Source organism: Geotrypetes seraphini, chromosome 1 (genome assembly GCF_902459505.1).
Source record: "Geotrypetes seraphini chromosome 1, aGeoSer1.1, whole genome shotgun sequence".
Lineage (NCBI taxonomy): Eukaryota > Metazoa > Chordata > Amphibia > Gymnophiona > Dermophiidae > Geotrypetes > Geotrypetes seraphini.
The window spans coordinates 353410901-353426935 of NC_047084.1; the positions used below are offsets into that span (position 1 = coordinate 353410901).

General features: G+C 44.0%; 1 protein-coding gene across 1 annotated transcript in view; it reads right to left on the reverse strand.

Annotated features, from left to right (window-relative positions):
• Positions 1-2215: 2215 nt before the first annotated feature.
• Positions 2216-16035, reverse strand: part of FAM47E (family with sequence similarity 47 member E) — a 133471-nt gene continuing 119651 nt past the window's right edge. Inside the window, exons 6-8 of the mRNA XM_033960519.1 lie at positions 14619-14777; positions 9714-9791; positions 2216-2550 (exon numbers count right to left, since the gene is read on the reverse strand). Coding sequence (XP_033816410.1) covers positions 2422-2550; positions 9714-9791; positions 14619-14777 — 366 coding nt within the window. The 3' untranslated portion in view covers positions 2216-2421. The remainder of the gene's footprint in view (positions 2551-9713; positions 9792-14618; positions 14778-16035) is intronic.

Genomic DNA, 16035 nt, shown 5'->3' on the forward strand with positions numbered 1-16035 from the left:
CGTGCTAAACCGCCGGCTACACTAGCCGCTACCGCCTCCTCTTGAGCAGGCGGTAGTTTTTAGCCAGCGCAGGGGTTAACGCATGATGAAAAGTCGCGCGCATTAACCCCGCTAGCGTGGCTTGATAAAAGGAGCCCTTGGTCTTGGAGGATGAGATGTACAGCGTCAGCATCTATGAGACAAACTTGTTTTTTTTGTTACATAGAATTTTTTGGACCCCAGTTCGTTTGCAGAAGTTAGACAGTTCAAAGTCTAATAGATGCTGGCACTGTCATCTTGAAATAGGAACACTGGATCATTTATTGTTTTATTGTCCTTTGATACTCAACTTTTGGAAATCAATATGGAGACAAATCAATTTGATTTTGGAATCTTTGATTCTGCTACCTTATGAGGTGGTTATCTGTGGTCCATTGTTGTCACCTAAACCTCCATTAGATGTAAAAGCAGACTATTTGCCATAATGACTGGGATAGCCATGCAAATGATTAGTAAAAATTGGAAAAATTGGGATAGACTTAGGGCTCCTTTTACGAAGGCCCGTTAGCGGTTTAACGCACGTAATAGCGCGCGCTAATTTGCCGGCCACGCTAGCTGTTACCACCTCCTCTTGAGCAGGCGATAGTTTTTCGGCTAGCGCGGGGGTTAGCGCGTGCTTAAAATAGTGCCTGCGATTAAGCCGCTAACGCTGCTTCGTAAAAGGAGCCCTTAATTTCTCCTTTTGGTGGAATTCTTTATGTTTATGCTATAAATATGAAAAAAATGAATGCAGAAATTTCATGTAATAATAACATATTGAAATTAACGTGGGGTCCATTGACAAATTTTGTTAACACTGATTAGCTGGATTATCCTATTTGATTTGCACATCCAGGGACGGGGATGGGAGGGAGGGGGGTATTATATTTTATTGTATTAATGGACCAAATGAAAGAGTTCGAGTGTGTGGGGGGGGGGGAGGGAAATATTTTGCAGTATTTCTTTGAACGATTGTAAGTGCTGTCTTGAAGTCAATTGAAAATTAATAAAGATATATTTAAAAAAATTATAATAAACTAAAGAATGTTTTATATTTATATTTCCCTTAATATTTAGGAGGGGTATTTTTTGTTCAACTGTGAATTTTAATGTTAAGTGTGTCACAACAAAAGAAAGATTGAGAACCACTGGATTAAAGGAATTTACCAGTACCTTCATTAGTTCCAAGACTGGAATAAAGTTCACTATATTTAAACAGCCTAGGAGCTCATCTGCCCTAAAATTTATACAAACTGGACTGACACATATGGATTTGGGATCAGGGTAATGGATTAAACCGGTCACTTTTAGACTCTTTTATCACTTTTAGATTTAGGGCTCCTTTTACGAAGCCGCGTTAGCGGCTTTATCGCACGCACATTTTTAGCGCGCGCTAACCCCCGTGCTAGGCGAAAAACTACCGCCTGCTCAAGAGGAGGCGGTAGCGGCTAGCGCTGCCAGAAAATTAGCGTGCGTTAAACCGCTAACAAAGGAGCCCTTAGTATGGTCTCTGACCTTTACACTCGAGTCCATATATGCTTTTATAAATTACTAGTCTGAAAACTAACTGATATGATTCCTAAATTGAATACGTAAAAAATATCTTCATTTTGCCATACTTGCAAGCCAAAGGTCACCATTTCTGAGTATTTTTAATTTGTTATCTCTCCATGCTTGTCTCTTTCCTATGTTAATTGATGTTCTTTTCCATTCTGTTATTGCCTCTTATTTAGTACACTGCCTTGCAGGAAATGCAGTATATCAAATTTAATAAGCTACAAACCATTTCTTTCCTTGGTCAAGAGGTTACAGGGGTGTCAAAGTCCCTCCTCGAGGGCCGGAATCCAGTCGGGTTTTCTGGATTTCCCCAATGAATATGCATTGAAAGCAGTGCATGCAAATAGATCTCATGCAGATTCATTGGGGAAATCCTGAAAACCCGACTGGATTCTGGCCCTCGAGGACCGACTTTAACACCTGTGGGTTAGAACATAGGACTGCAAATCCAGAATCATGATGAAAGCATTAGCTCTCTATGATTGCCCATCAAACCTTTGGTCAATCCTTTGCTCTTCAAACAATGTGAATGATCAGTTTGAAAAGAACCACTGTACTGAAGACTAAGTCTGCCCACCTAGATGTGGAAGGAGGTTACCACAGAGGGACATAGCCATAAGTCAAAAATTAGTCTGAAAAGTACTGTAAGAATTTACAAATTTCTTTTTTTGCTTATATACAAACTGGATTACATAACTGTTGCTCACAAGTAAGAGAGATACAATCATCCTTTAAGTACAACCCAAACTGTTAATTAGGCAAGGCTATGTGCCTGAAATATAATTTATTAGAAATCCTCTCCCTCAGCTCATGAAACATAAAACAGAGGCAAAGTTGAAAAAAAGGTTAATTTATAACAGCTTCTCCATGTGTGGAGGCAGACCACCTGTTTTTCTTTGACAAATTCACTGTTGACAATCTGGATGTATTTCGATCCATGCTCTCTGGCGTTTGATTAAAAAATTTCATCAGGAACTGGAAGAGCGAAAAAACTGAAATATAGTTACTGATGAACAGATGTGCTTATTGACTATATATACTGGGGATTCAAGTTTAGATCCTGAAATGCTTTATGAAGAAAACAACTCTTATGATTAACATCTAAAGGCATATGTACTTTAATGAGATATTTTGCAGTATTTCAAGATTTTGAGTGCAGTCAAGATTGTGTAACTTTAAGAGACATCAGAATTTGTTAAGGATTTAACAATTCCAGTATGTTTTTACCCAGTGCATATATTTTTACCTATGAATATGGCTACAAGCAAAATTAGAAAGGTTTAGGTTTTGCATGTGACTGGTTCTAGATCTGTAAACTGTCATTAAAATTGTTTGTAGTATGTGAAGATTGAAGTGTGGCTAATGCAATACTGATTTTTTTTAAAGGGTTCCAGGAGTGATCCCAGAAATTACAGACCAGTAAGCCTGATATCAGTGCCCTGCAAAGTAATAGAAATCATTATAAAGAATAAAATTACTTAACGAATAGACAAACGGCTTAATGGGACAGAATCAACATGGATTTAGCCAAGGAAATATTGCCTCATCAATTTGCTTTATTCCTTTGAAAACATGAATAAACGTGGATAAAAGTGAGTAAGTTGATCTAGTGTATTTATGTAGTATTTTCAGAAAGCTTTTGACAAAGTTCCTCATAAAAGACTACTGAGAAAACTAAAAAGCATGGAATAGAAGGCAATGTTACTACTACTAATGTTCTGTTGTGGTTTGGGAACTGGTTAGTAGATAGAAAGTGGAGAGTAGGGTTAAATCAGAGATCTCAAAGTCCCTCCTTGAGGGTCGCAATCCAGTCGGGTTTTCAGGATTTCCCCAATGAATATGCATTGAAAGCAATGCATGCACATAGATTTGATGCATATTCATTGGGGAAATCCTGAAAACCCAATTGGATTGCGGCCCTCAAGGAGGGACTTTGAGACCCCTGGGTTAAATGGTCATAAATCTCAATGGGGTCTAGTGCTATTTAATTTAATATATTTATAAATGATCTGGAAATGGAAGCAGTGAGTGAGGTGATTAAATTTGAAGGTGACACAAAACTCATATGCCACTGCAAATATAACTTGAATTACAACCACATTCTCCGACAACGATGCACCCACTTGCAAAGAAAATACTATTTTACCTCTATGTTATGCTAAATCTATACTGAAAATGCTGCAATTTAAACCACCTTATGTCCATTACGTCTGTATTTTTAAGTCTCTAGGTTATATCTATACTGTACTCTAAGGGCTCCTTTTACTAAGGTGCGCTAGCGTTTTTAGCGCACGCTGCATTGCCCTGCGCGCTAACCCCATGCTACGCGCCAAAAACTAACGCCAGCTCAATGCTGGCATTAGCGTCTAGCGCGCACCCTAAAACCGCTAGCGCAGTTTAGTAAAAGAGGGATCTAAACCCCCCTATGTCTGCCAAGTCTGTATTTCTCACTAAGGTTTGTCCTACTTATATTATGAGTGTAATCTTGTAACCCGTTCTGGGCTCCTTTTGGGAGGACGGGCTAAATAAATGATTAAATCAAAAAACTATTCAAAGTTGGTAAATTGTATGCAGACTATAAGAAATTACAGGAGGACTTTAGGAAATTGAAAAACTGGGTGTCCATATGGCAGATGAAATTGAATGTGGGCAAATACTGTACAAAGTGATGCACATTGGGAAGAATAATCCAAATCATATGCACTTGATGCTAAGTTCCACATTAGGAATCACCAGCCAAGGAAACATGTCATCATGGACAATACATTGAAATCTTCTGCCCAATGTGTAGCAGCAATCAAAAAAGGAAACAGAATGCTAGGAATTATTAGGAAATGGACAGAAAAAAAGGACAAAGAATATTATACTGCCATATGTTCAAAGAAGGGTGACCAAAATGATTAAGGAAATGGAACTCCTTTCATAGGAGGAGGGGCTTAAAACATTAGGGCTCTTCTGCTTGCAAAAGAGATGGCTGAGGGGGGGATATGACAGAGGTCTACAAAATCCTGAGTAGAGTAGCATAAGTAAACATGAATCAATTTTTACTCTTTCCCAAAGTAAAACAACTAGGGGACACTCAATGAAGTTACATGGGAATACTTCTAAAATGAATAGAAGGAAACTTTATGTTCAGTCAACAAATAATTAAGCTCTGAAACTCATTACCAGAGGATGTGGTAACAGCAGTTAGAATATTTGGGTTTAAAAAATTTTGAATGAATTCCATTTTTTGCTATTAAGATAGACATGGATAAAGCCATGACTAATCCCTGGGATTGGTAACATGGAATTTTGCTACTATTTTGGATTGTGCCTGGTACTTGTGAGTTGGATTTGCCACTGTTGCAAACAGGATACTGGATTAGATGGAACATTGGTCTGACCCAGTATGATCATTCTTATGTTCTTAAATAGACAAAGTAGTGTTGACATTAAAAAAAAAATGAACAGTTCAATATTCAAAGTGATTTAAGTGGGCAGGAGAAGCTTCTGCCTGCTTAAATTGCCTGTGGCTGCCTAACCTTCAATATTCAGCAACACTAAACTGGGCAGTGCTACTGGATATGAGCCCCTCTGTCCCTTCATGACCATAGAAAAACCTCTCCCTGGAATGCCACCAACCCTCAACCTCTCTTGGTCTGGGTGGGCCCTCGCAGGCCTACCTTTGCTCCGTGTGGTTCAGGGGGGCAAATGGGTCAGGAGCAAAGCCCACTCGCTCCTGCCTGTAACATAACATAACATAACATAAGTTCTTATATACCGCAACTACCTTACGGTTCTGTGCGGTTCACAAATTAAGAAATACTAACATTACAGCAGATCATAAGTATTTAGTCTAAATATTTCCGAGGAAATATTAACATTATAGCATGTTATAAGAATTTAGTCTAAGTATTTCCTAAAAAGATATGTTTTCAATTTTTTTCTAAAAGCTAAGAGGTGGAAAAAGAGATATAGATACTAACTTGTTTTTCCCAAAGGGCTGCTTGATATGCCAACATTTTACAAAAGAATCGTTTGTAAATACTTCCCTTAACTAATGGAAAATAAAAAAAACGTACTAACTGTAAATGTTTCCTATTTGCAAATTTGATGTGATCAAGAAGATAAATTGGCAGTAATCCATGCAACACTTTAAAACATACACAACCAAACTTAAAAATTACTCTAGCCTCAACAGTCAACCAATGTAATTATGATAGTATTGCGATACATGGTCAAATCGTTTTAAACCAAAAATCAACCTTACCGCAGTGTTCTGAACAATCTGTAACCTTTTTATATTTTGCTTAGAGATCGAAAGATAAAGAATATTACAATAACCCTGAAAGTGTGAGTTTTGTACAGGCAGCCAGCCACAAGGGTTAGGTGTATATGGCCTTTACTCCTGCCCCATTGCCTTCATTGGACCACCAGGGAACAAAGGTAGGCTGGGAGAGTGCTCTGGATGGGGGAGTAGACTTTTGCATAGTGAAGGCTGGGGTGATGAGGAAGAGATGAAAATGGGCTTTTTCAGGGGCCAGGAGAGGTGTCATTGGGGGGAAAAAAGCCTCAAAAGGTTGTGCAGGTCCTGACTGATATTCAGGTTGGGCCCTCATAACTATCTTATGCAAGTCCCGACTGAATATTAGCTGGGACCCACATAAGCTCCAGTGGCCAGGCACATCTACATTTAACCTCAGTTATTCAGTGTCGGTGCCCAGACATGGTCCAGAACTGAATATCAGGGGCTAATTCCACCTGAAGTTGTCAGCATTTTAAAAGACACTGACTGCTGTTGGCCAGTGTTCCCTCTAAGCGGGCGGGTGTTGTGAGCAAACTTTTTTCACCGTGAGCCAAAAATATCAGGCGCCAGCAAGTTATGAGCCAACTCGCCCGATTCTCCTCTCGCCGCCCTGCCATCTGCCGTACGCCTCTTCCGATTGTGCGCTGTGACGAGAAACGTGTGCGCTGCGATGTAATATTTTGTGCGCCAGCGCAGCTTAGCGGGAACACTGGTTCAAATGGTTTTATTTATTTCCCCAAATTTATTTTTGTTATACGCATTGAAAATATTTGATATTGCGTTTAAATCAAAATCTCAATAAACTTGAAACGAGTGCCCGTGAGATTGTGGGAGGGTTAAATACTCAAAACTTAGAAGTTTTTGCTACGCCAGCTTTCTGGTATCTTTACATACAGTGGCGTACCTAGCATATGTAACATCCGGGGCCCATCATTTTTTGGCACCCCCCCCCATCTGTAAGAAAAACATGATTTTTAGTAACAAACCACACGTCACACATGAGTACCTAGGAAAAGGCAGCATCTTACATATTGCAGTGAGCAGTACATCAATACACCCATTGTAAAACTAAACAAGCCAGACCAGCACAGATCAATCCTACACCGTCAATCCTAACAGAAAACACACAGAACACAGAAAACACCTTCGCCTAGTAAGGAATATGTAATCACAAACTAACCCCTCCCTCTTTTACAAAACTGTAGTGTGGATTTTAGCTACGGAGGTAACAGCTCTGATGCTCATAAAATTCTGAGCATCAGAGCTGCTACCACCAAGGCTGGTGCTAAAAACGCTTCACAGTTTTGTAAAAGGGGGGATAAAATAAAAATACATAGACAAAGGTTAAATTGAACCAGCAAGAAGCTGGACTCTGAATACAATGCTTCACAGAAACAGTGACACATGTCTCCTAAAGCAATAAATAAATAGAAATTTTTTTCTACCTTTGTCTTCTGTGGTTTCTCCTTTCCTCATCTTCTTGTAACTCTCTTCCTTCCATCCACTGTCTGCCGTCTCTCTTCCCCTATATGGCATCTTCTCTCCTTCTATGCCCCTTCCAGAAACTGTATGCCTCCCCCTTCCATCTCTCCTTTCACCCCATTGGTCTGGCATCTCTCTCCTCGCCTTCCCTCTCCCACACCTCTCCTCATAGTCTGGTATCTCCCCTTCCCTGATTCTCTGGCATCTCTCTCCTTTCCTTTTCTTCCATCTTTCGCTCCCCCTCCATGCTCTCACATCTCCCCCTTCCTTTTCCCTTAGACTGGCATACCTTCCTCCTAAGCTCCAAGCCCTGGCATCTCCTTTAATTCCCTCCCTCATCTTCCTTCTCCCTCCAGCTGGGTACCGCAACACTCTTCCCTGCAGCTCTGCACTTCCCCACAATTGCCATGCTTCGGTTCCTCTTCTTCCTTCCTTCCCCCCCCCCCCCCCCGCGGGACCCTGCGGCACCATCAACTCTTACTCCCTCTAATGTCGGCCCTGCAGCTCCAGACTTCCTCGCACCTTCTCCCCTCCCCCTTTGGATCGCTATTATTTTAAATGTTATAGCCGCGGAGCTGTATCCATCAGTGGAGATGTCTAACCTCGGCCTGCCCCGGAACTCTTACTGCAACAGTGACTTCCTGTTCCTGCCTAGACGGGCGGCTGCTGCAGTAAGAGTTCCGGGGCAGGCCAAGGTTAGACATCTCCACTGATGGATACAGCTCCGCGGCTATAACATTTAAAATAATAGCGATCCAAAGGGGGAGGGGAGAAGGTGCGAGGAAGTCTGGAGCTGCAGGGCCGACATTAGAGGGAATAAGAGTTGATGGTGCCGCAGGGTCCCGCGGGGGGCGGGGGGGAGGAAGGAAGGAAGAAGAGGAACCGAAGCATGGCAATTGTGGGGAAGTGCAGAGCTGCAGGAGCTGTTATAGCCGCGGAGCTGTATCCATCAGTGGAGATGTCTAACCTCGGCCTGCCCCGGAACTCTTACTGCAGCAGCCGCCCGTCTAGGCAGGAACAGGAAGTCACTGTTGCAGTAAGAGTTCCGGGGCAGGCCGAGGTTAGACATCTCCACTGATGGATACAGCTCCGCGGCTATAACATTTAAAATAATAGCGATCCAAAGGGGGAGGGGAGAAGGTGCGAGGAAGTCTGGAGCTGCAGGGCCGACATTAGAGGGAGTAAGAGTTGATGGTGCCGCAGGGTCCCGCGGGGGGGGGGAGGAAGGAAGGAAGAAGAGGAACCGAAGCATGGCAATTGTGGGGAAGTGCAATCCCCCCAATGCGTCCCCTTACCTCCCCTTACCTTTGCGACGCGTGTGTGCGCTGTGAAGAGAAACTTGTGCGCTGCGATGTAATATTTTGTGCGCGAGCGCAGGCCAGCGCAGCTTAGCGGGAACACTGCTGTTGGCTGAATATTACCCCCCTCCCCTACCGCCACCAATTTGTAAGTTGTTTGTGTGGCAGTATGTATGGAGAGAAAGGGAACAATATTTTAGGAAGTTTGGAACAGAAATACTAAAAGAAGGAACCTAGCTATCTATAACAGTGTTTCCCAAGTCGATCCGAATTATCCCCTTGCCAGTCAGATTGTCAGGATATCTCCAATGAATGAATGTGTAAGAAAGAGATTTGCATATAACTGAGGCAATGTATGCAAATCAATTTTAAGCATATTCACTGTGGATATCCTGAAAACCTGACTAGCTGGAGGGTACTCCAGGACTGACTTGGGAAACACTGGTCTATAAGATACATGCATTCCACCAGCACATGCCTCCATAGCACACATACTTTTAACCGAACTGAAAAGATGTGTTCCCAGACACATTTTTAATTTGGGGAGGAAAAAAGCACATGTGGATGATCATTTAAGGAGTGCATGTGCTATTTTACTCCATTGAGGCAACTTGCGAAAATAAACAAGTGGAAAGCATGAGGCCCCTTCTAATGCAGGCACTTTTCTTTTTGAAAGAAGGACATACAAGTACATGCACTAAGCAAGTTAAAGGAAGCAACATCTGAGTGTGTGTGGTGCAGTGGTTAGAGCTACGGCCTCAGTACCCTGAGGTTGTGGGTTCAAACCCTTTACTGCTCCTTGTGACCCTGGGCAAGTCACTTAATCCCCTTGAGCCCACCAGGACAGAAGGGAAATATGATAAAGTAGCCAAATATAAATAATTAAAAGATAAATAAATAAAATATAATAGTGGTGCTTCTGTAAAATTGGGCTATCTTCTTCTGCATGCCATTTATGGCAGACTAGATGGGCCAATTGATCTTTATCTGCCATCATGTTTCTATGTAACATGCTTTATAACTGCATGGGTTATTTAAAAACTGGCCTGTTTATTTCTTTTATACCATACCTCAGGTCTTCTGTAACCCTTCCTGTCAATGAATGCCTTAAAAGCCTTTGTTGAATGTAATCTCACAATTTCTTCATCCTGTAATAGTTGTAAAAAAATGTCAATCACCACATATATTTTGCCCTTCTGCTTAATCTCTGCAAGGAGTAAAGTTCTGGTTTCAACAGTTGGCATAGCGAAGGTACAAGGCGCCAGAGGTGGTGGCACCTTCCTCTCCGCCCCCTGCGACACACTCGTGCCCTTTTTAAATCTTAATCAACACAAGCAACTTCTCCAGTCTGCTGCTCACACCGGCGATGTCACTTCCAGGCCCCACAACCAGGAAGTGATTTCAGAGGTGAGCCAGACTGGCATGAGTAGCCGGTTGGAGAAGTTGCTTGCACTGGTGAAAATTTAAAGTGGTGAAGATTTAAGGTGAGGGGAAGGGAGGGCACGAGCATGACATGGGGGATGGGTAAGAGATGCCGGTGCCCCCACCAAGATGGCACCCAGGGCGGTCTGCCCCCTCCCTTAGTACGCCACAGGTTTCAACTGATGCCTGGAATTGGAACCCATTAATGCTGCCAGTTGAATTGTTTTACTTCAAAGTAATACAATTCTGAAACTTCATGCTGTCCTATACATAAACATCAGGTCAATTTTAAATATGAGCAGTGACTGTATTTTCTTAAAAGCTGGCCCGCAGTACTGTATATACACTGAATACAGACCCCACCAATGCCATTGTTATACTTGTATAACAATGAGGTTTAACAATGAGGTTTAATTTAGGACAGCCTTCTCATTCACTTAAATTAACCTGCTTAGCTATATGGATAAAAGCTGACTATGCTGCTATATAGTGAGGGAGGATGACCTTTTTCTACCTTGGTATTATCTATATAGACGTTTGGGGCCTTACTGCCAGCCAGGCAGCACAATAGCACTGGAGAGGAGAAGCCCTGCCAACTACAGATTTAGCAGCCTAGTAGTGAATGGAGGGGTGGAGTGGTGATAAGGCCACTTAACCTGAAGACATTGTAGATGGAGCAGCCACCCAAAGAGGAAGCAGCTGAAGTCCTGTTCTCTACCTTTTCTCCTCTTTTCTTCTCTAGCACTTCCCTCTTTCCTGACCCTCCTGCTCCTTTTTTCTGTCTTCTTCCCTTCCTTTTGCTCCTCACTTTTCTCTAAATGCTCCTTCCTCCCTTGTTCCACTCCTACCCCCTACCCTCTCCCTCCTCTCAAGTTATTACCCGTTCTCAGACTCCAGTCAAACACTTCTTCAGGATTTCTTTGCTCCCAGATAGGTCAGCACTGCCAGCAGGGATCTGGAAGCTGTTTCAGATGACAGTTACTAGCTTTAGGGACCCTGATAGTTGGGAGACGTGAGACTTCAGCTTTTGTATCTTTGGGTGGCAATGTCTGGTCTTCATTTGCCATGTCTTCAGATTAGGTCATATTGCCACGGATTGTCCCTCCACTGCCTGATTTCATTTCTGTGGTAGAGCTGACATTAAGAATATAAGAATGCCATACTGGGACAGACCGAAGGTCCATCAAGCCCAGTATCCTGTTTCCAACAGTGGTCAACCCAGGTCCCAAGCACCTAGCTAGATCCCAAGTAGCAAAACAGACATTTAGGTGCAATATTCTCCGAAATCGAATTACTAGACTTGTCCCAGTAGGAATAACAATTAATGGGGTTAATATCCTCATGATTTAATTCATATTGAGTCCAAAATTATGTGGAGTTTATAGATCCTCTGGATAAGATCTCTAGAGTTTGGACGTGTTTTGTCAGTGAGGATGATCGTAACCAATTTTACCCTCGGGTGTGAGAGAGCACTCTGCCCCTCACCGACGTTCCAGCCGCTAAGCCAGTTGGAGAACTCAGCGGGAAACCTTACTTGTTTAAAAGTGCCCCTTTCCTTTGGCTCTGCCATTTTGTTCTTCCCGGAGCAACTGAGGATCCCCTTGGGTGTGGGAGAGCACTCCGCCCCTCACCGACACTCCAGCTACTGAGCCAGTTAAAAAGCTCAGAACTTAATGGCGCGCAGCCGTTCAGCACACCGTCTAAGGCACAAGTCCCAATCACTTGCCACCAACAAACACCCAGGAAATCACCTACAACCTCACTCCCACTAACCCTCAACCTCCTATCTTTCACAATGAAAGCTATACCACAAACACAACCTATTCTACTGATCATCTTGCTCCTAACCAACTGGAAGGCTGCAGCAAACAACAACTCCCTAATACCAATTATTTCAACTACAAATAGAATTCACCACCCAGCCAGGAGAACCATTACAGACAAAAACATAAACTCCAAGACCTGCATACACCACATCATCACACCAATATGGAGGAGAAGACCAACAAACCCTTTCAGGACTAAACCACACACCCAACAAAGAGCACTTGTCTACCCAAAAACAACATACAGACCACAAACTGAATAGACCACACTAATATGTGCCTACTAGTGCTGCCCAATTCATAAAAAAATTTGATTCGATTCAGCCTATTGAATTGGTTTTTCGATTTGATTTTCCTGCCCAATTGGGTAGTTTTTTTTCAAACATCCTGATGGGTTTATTTTACAGCCTCTTCACCCTCTTTGCCTTCTCCTAACCACACTGGCACTGTGGTGTAAACAAAATAAACAAACAAAAAAGACTTTTCCTCTCTCTGTTAAATCCTAGCTCACGTTTGCGGTCTAACACCAGCTCTGGCAGGATACACGTTTCAAATCTGACATATTGTAATCACAAAACAGAAAATAAAATTAGTTTTTCTACCTTTTGTTGTCTGGTCATTAGTCAAATCTTGTTGGTCCCAGTCTTCTGATAACTTGCTTGCCAGGGTCTTTCTTCTTTCTCCGTTCTAACCATCCATCTGCCATCTCTGTCCTCCCCTTCCATTTCTCTTCCCTCCCCCAGGTCTGGCATTTTTCCTTTTTTTCGTCTCCCTCCACAGATCCACCTTTTCTTAACTACCCTTTCATCCTGCATTTCTCCCTCCTTCCCCACCATCCCAGGGTCCACCATCTCTCCCTTTCTTTTCCCAACTACTATCCAGTATCTCTATCCCCCCTCCACACCATCCCTTGTGTCCAACTTCTCTCCCTTTCTGTTCCTTCCCTAAATCCCATTGTCCATCATCTCTCTCCCTCTTCTCTATTTTCAGACCTATCATTTCTTCCACCCCAAAGTCCGGCATATACACGTCTCTTTGAACCCTCTTCCCTCCCTCCCTCCTTGTACTTCTACACGGGGGCCCCCCTCCCCTGAAGCTCTGTCCCCCCCGAAGGCCTGCACCTCTCCCTTGAAGGCCTGCATCCCCCCGAAGGCCTGCCTGTCCCCCCGAAGGCCGGCACCTCCCCCTGAAGGCCTGCACTTCCCCCTGAAGGCCTGTCCCCCCTTGAAGGCCGGTCTCCCCCTCACTTGAAGGCTTGTCCCCCCCCTTAAAAGCCTGCATCCCACCCCTGAATGCCTGCCTGCCTGTCTCCCTGAATGCCTGCCTGCCTGTCCCCCCTTGAAGGTCTGTCCCCCCATGAAGGCCTGCACCTCCCCCTGAAGGCCTGCACCGCCCTTGAAGGCCTGTCTCTCCCCCATTGAAAGCTTGTCCCCCCCTTAAAAGCCTTCATCCCACCCCTGAAGGCCTGCCTGCCTGTCCCCTTGAATGCCTGCCTATCCCCCCTGAAGGCCTGTTCCACCCCACACTCCGAAGGATTGCTTCCCCCTCCCCCCCCGAATACCTACATGTTCCCCCTGGCTTCCCACTGGTGTCCAGCTACCCCCTGGCCTCCCCACACCGTTTACCTTTGAGAAGCAGCCTGCAGATAAGATTGCGATGCTAGCGATCTTTGCACTGCTTCTGAGCTATTTCCTCTGCCGCGGTCCCGCCCCTCCTCTGAAGTCAGAGGCAGGATCGTGGCGGAGGAAACAGCTCAGAAGCAGTGCAAAGATCGCTAGCATCGCAATCTTATCTGTAGGCTATTCCTCAAAGGTATATGGTGCGGGGAGGCCGGTGGGAGGGGGGGAAGCCGAACACCAGGGTGAAGCCAAAAGTCGGGGGGGGATGGACGCCAGGGGGGAAGCCAGAGAGCAGCACTTCCCGACTGACCCTCCCCCCTCGCCTTCTAAAGCAGGTGTGGCAGCGGCCAGCCAGCAAGAGCAGCGCTGCCGCTCCTGCTTTAGGGGGCGAAGGGGGAGGGCGCATGCTCAAGGCCCGGCACAGGAAGCAGATTTTCGGGCACAGGACATGCTGGTGCCGGTGCCGGTGCGGAGGCTACACTGGAAGTAAGAAGAGGGTTCGGGTGGGTTGGGGGATCTCAGGTAGCGGCGGGGGGGTGCCCGATGGCGGCGGGGGGGGGGGGGGGCCGGATCGCAAGGGGGGCCTTCGGGGGGGAGCAATGCCGGTTCTCGTGGGGGGGGAGCAGCGCTGCTGGCCTCGGGGGGGGGGGGGAAGGTAGGGGGTGGGAACATATCAAAGCAAGTTTCCCTTACTTCCTATGGGGAAACTTGCTTTGATGGAACGGATTATGAATGGCCCACACTGCTCTCGACGCTCATCGGGTTCCTCTGAGCGTCAGGAGCAGTACGGGCCATTCAGCACGGCTCTCTGCGCTAAAACCGCTAGTGCGGTTTCGTAGAAGAGGGGGGTTAATTGTCAGACCTCGTATTTCATGATTATATGATTTGCATTCATATCTAAACTGTTTCTAATTTAATGGTATATATGGATTTAGATATTTAATTTATTAATTAATTCTGAGTTTAGTTTAGTTGTGAAGGGCAGAGTTTTAATGCCTGATAGATAAAATAAAAATAACAACCAGCTCCATTGTATAGGATAGATATATATAAAAATATTCTAACTACCAGAAGAAGGAGACCCCTACAATATTTAAACACATTGCACCTTTTCTTTTAATTTATTCAACAATTCCACAGTCACTCCATAGGCTCCAGCATTTGGATCTTGTAAAGGCTCATCTGCTTTTAGTTTTTTCCAAGTTTGTGGGTGAAGGTACCAAGCTCCAAACCTTGTTTTCTCCCATCTAGGAGAGTAATAAGAATCCTGCAGCATATAATGACAAAAAAAATGGTATCTATCATGATTAATCTGCTATATAACATTAATTCAAAATCAGACTACTTAGTTTCCAAGTTTATTCAAATCTTACTGTCCCACACCAAGGGTAAACCTTCTGAGTGGCTTATAATCTAAAATATTCTGTGGGGAAAGGACAAGGGTTGATTAGTGTCAAATATATCATAAACTACATGGCTTAGCAGAAGTGCAGCAAACTGGGATGCAGGAAAATCAATGTTACTTACCGTAACAGGTATTATCCAGGGACAGCAGGCAGATATTCTTACATGTGGGTGATGTCATCCATGGCCAGCTTTAAAAGCGAGTGCCTTCCTGCCTGCCTGCAGTTTCTCAGCTCTGTAAGCAAGATAAGAAGCCAACTAGGGGAGGAGGATGGGTTGTGAGAATATCTGCCTATTGTCCCTGGATAGCACCTGTTACGGTAAGTAACTGTGCTTTATGCCAGAATAAGCAGACAGCATTTTCTCACTTGTGGGACTCCCTAGCTTACTACAATGGGATAGAGGGAGTGTTGGCCATTAAGAAAATAAATTTTGCAATACTGCTTGGCCGAAGTGACCAGCCCGTCTGGAATAAGATTCCAGAGAGTAGTGAGACATGAATGTATGAACTGAGGACCAAGTAGCAGCTTTACAGATCTCATCACTAGGAGTAGAATGTAAGAAAGCAACTGAAGCTATCATAGCTCAGACTTTGTGTGCTGTCACACAACCCCTGAGCTGTAGCCCAGCCTGAGCATAACAGAAGGCAATACAGGCCACCAACCATGTGGAAATAGTTTTCTTAGATACAGGCCGGCCCAACCTGTTAAGATCAAAGGAGATGGACAGTTGAGGAGATGTTCTATGTGGCTTAGTCCATGTAAGTAATAAGCCAAAGCTCATTTGCAGTCCAAAGTATGAAGAGTTATTTCTCCAGGGTGAGAATGAGGCTTTGGAAAAAAAAAAAAACAAACACTGGAAGCACAATGGATTAATTCAAATTAAATTCCGTAACTACATTTGGGAGGAATTATCATGGTGGAACACTGTAAAAGGTGGGTCCACCACCAGTGCTTGAAGACCGCTCATTCGATGAGCAGAAGTAATGGAGATTAGAAATACCACTTTCCAAGTAAGATATTTAAGATGAGCCAAAAACATTGGTTTAAAAGGAGGCTTCATCAGTTTAGAGAGAACATTGAGCTCCCAAACCACAGGAGGCGGTTTGAGAGGTGGTTTCA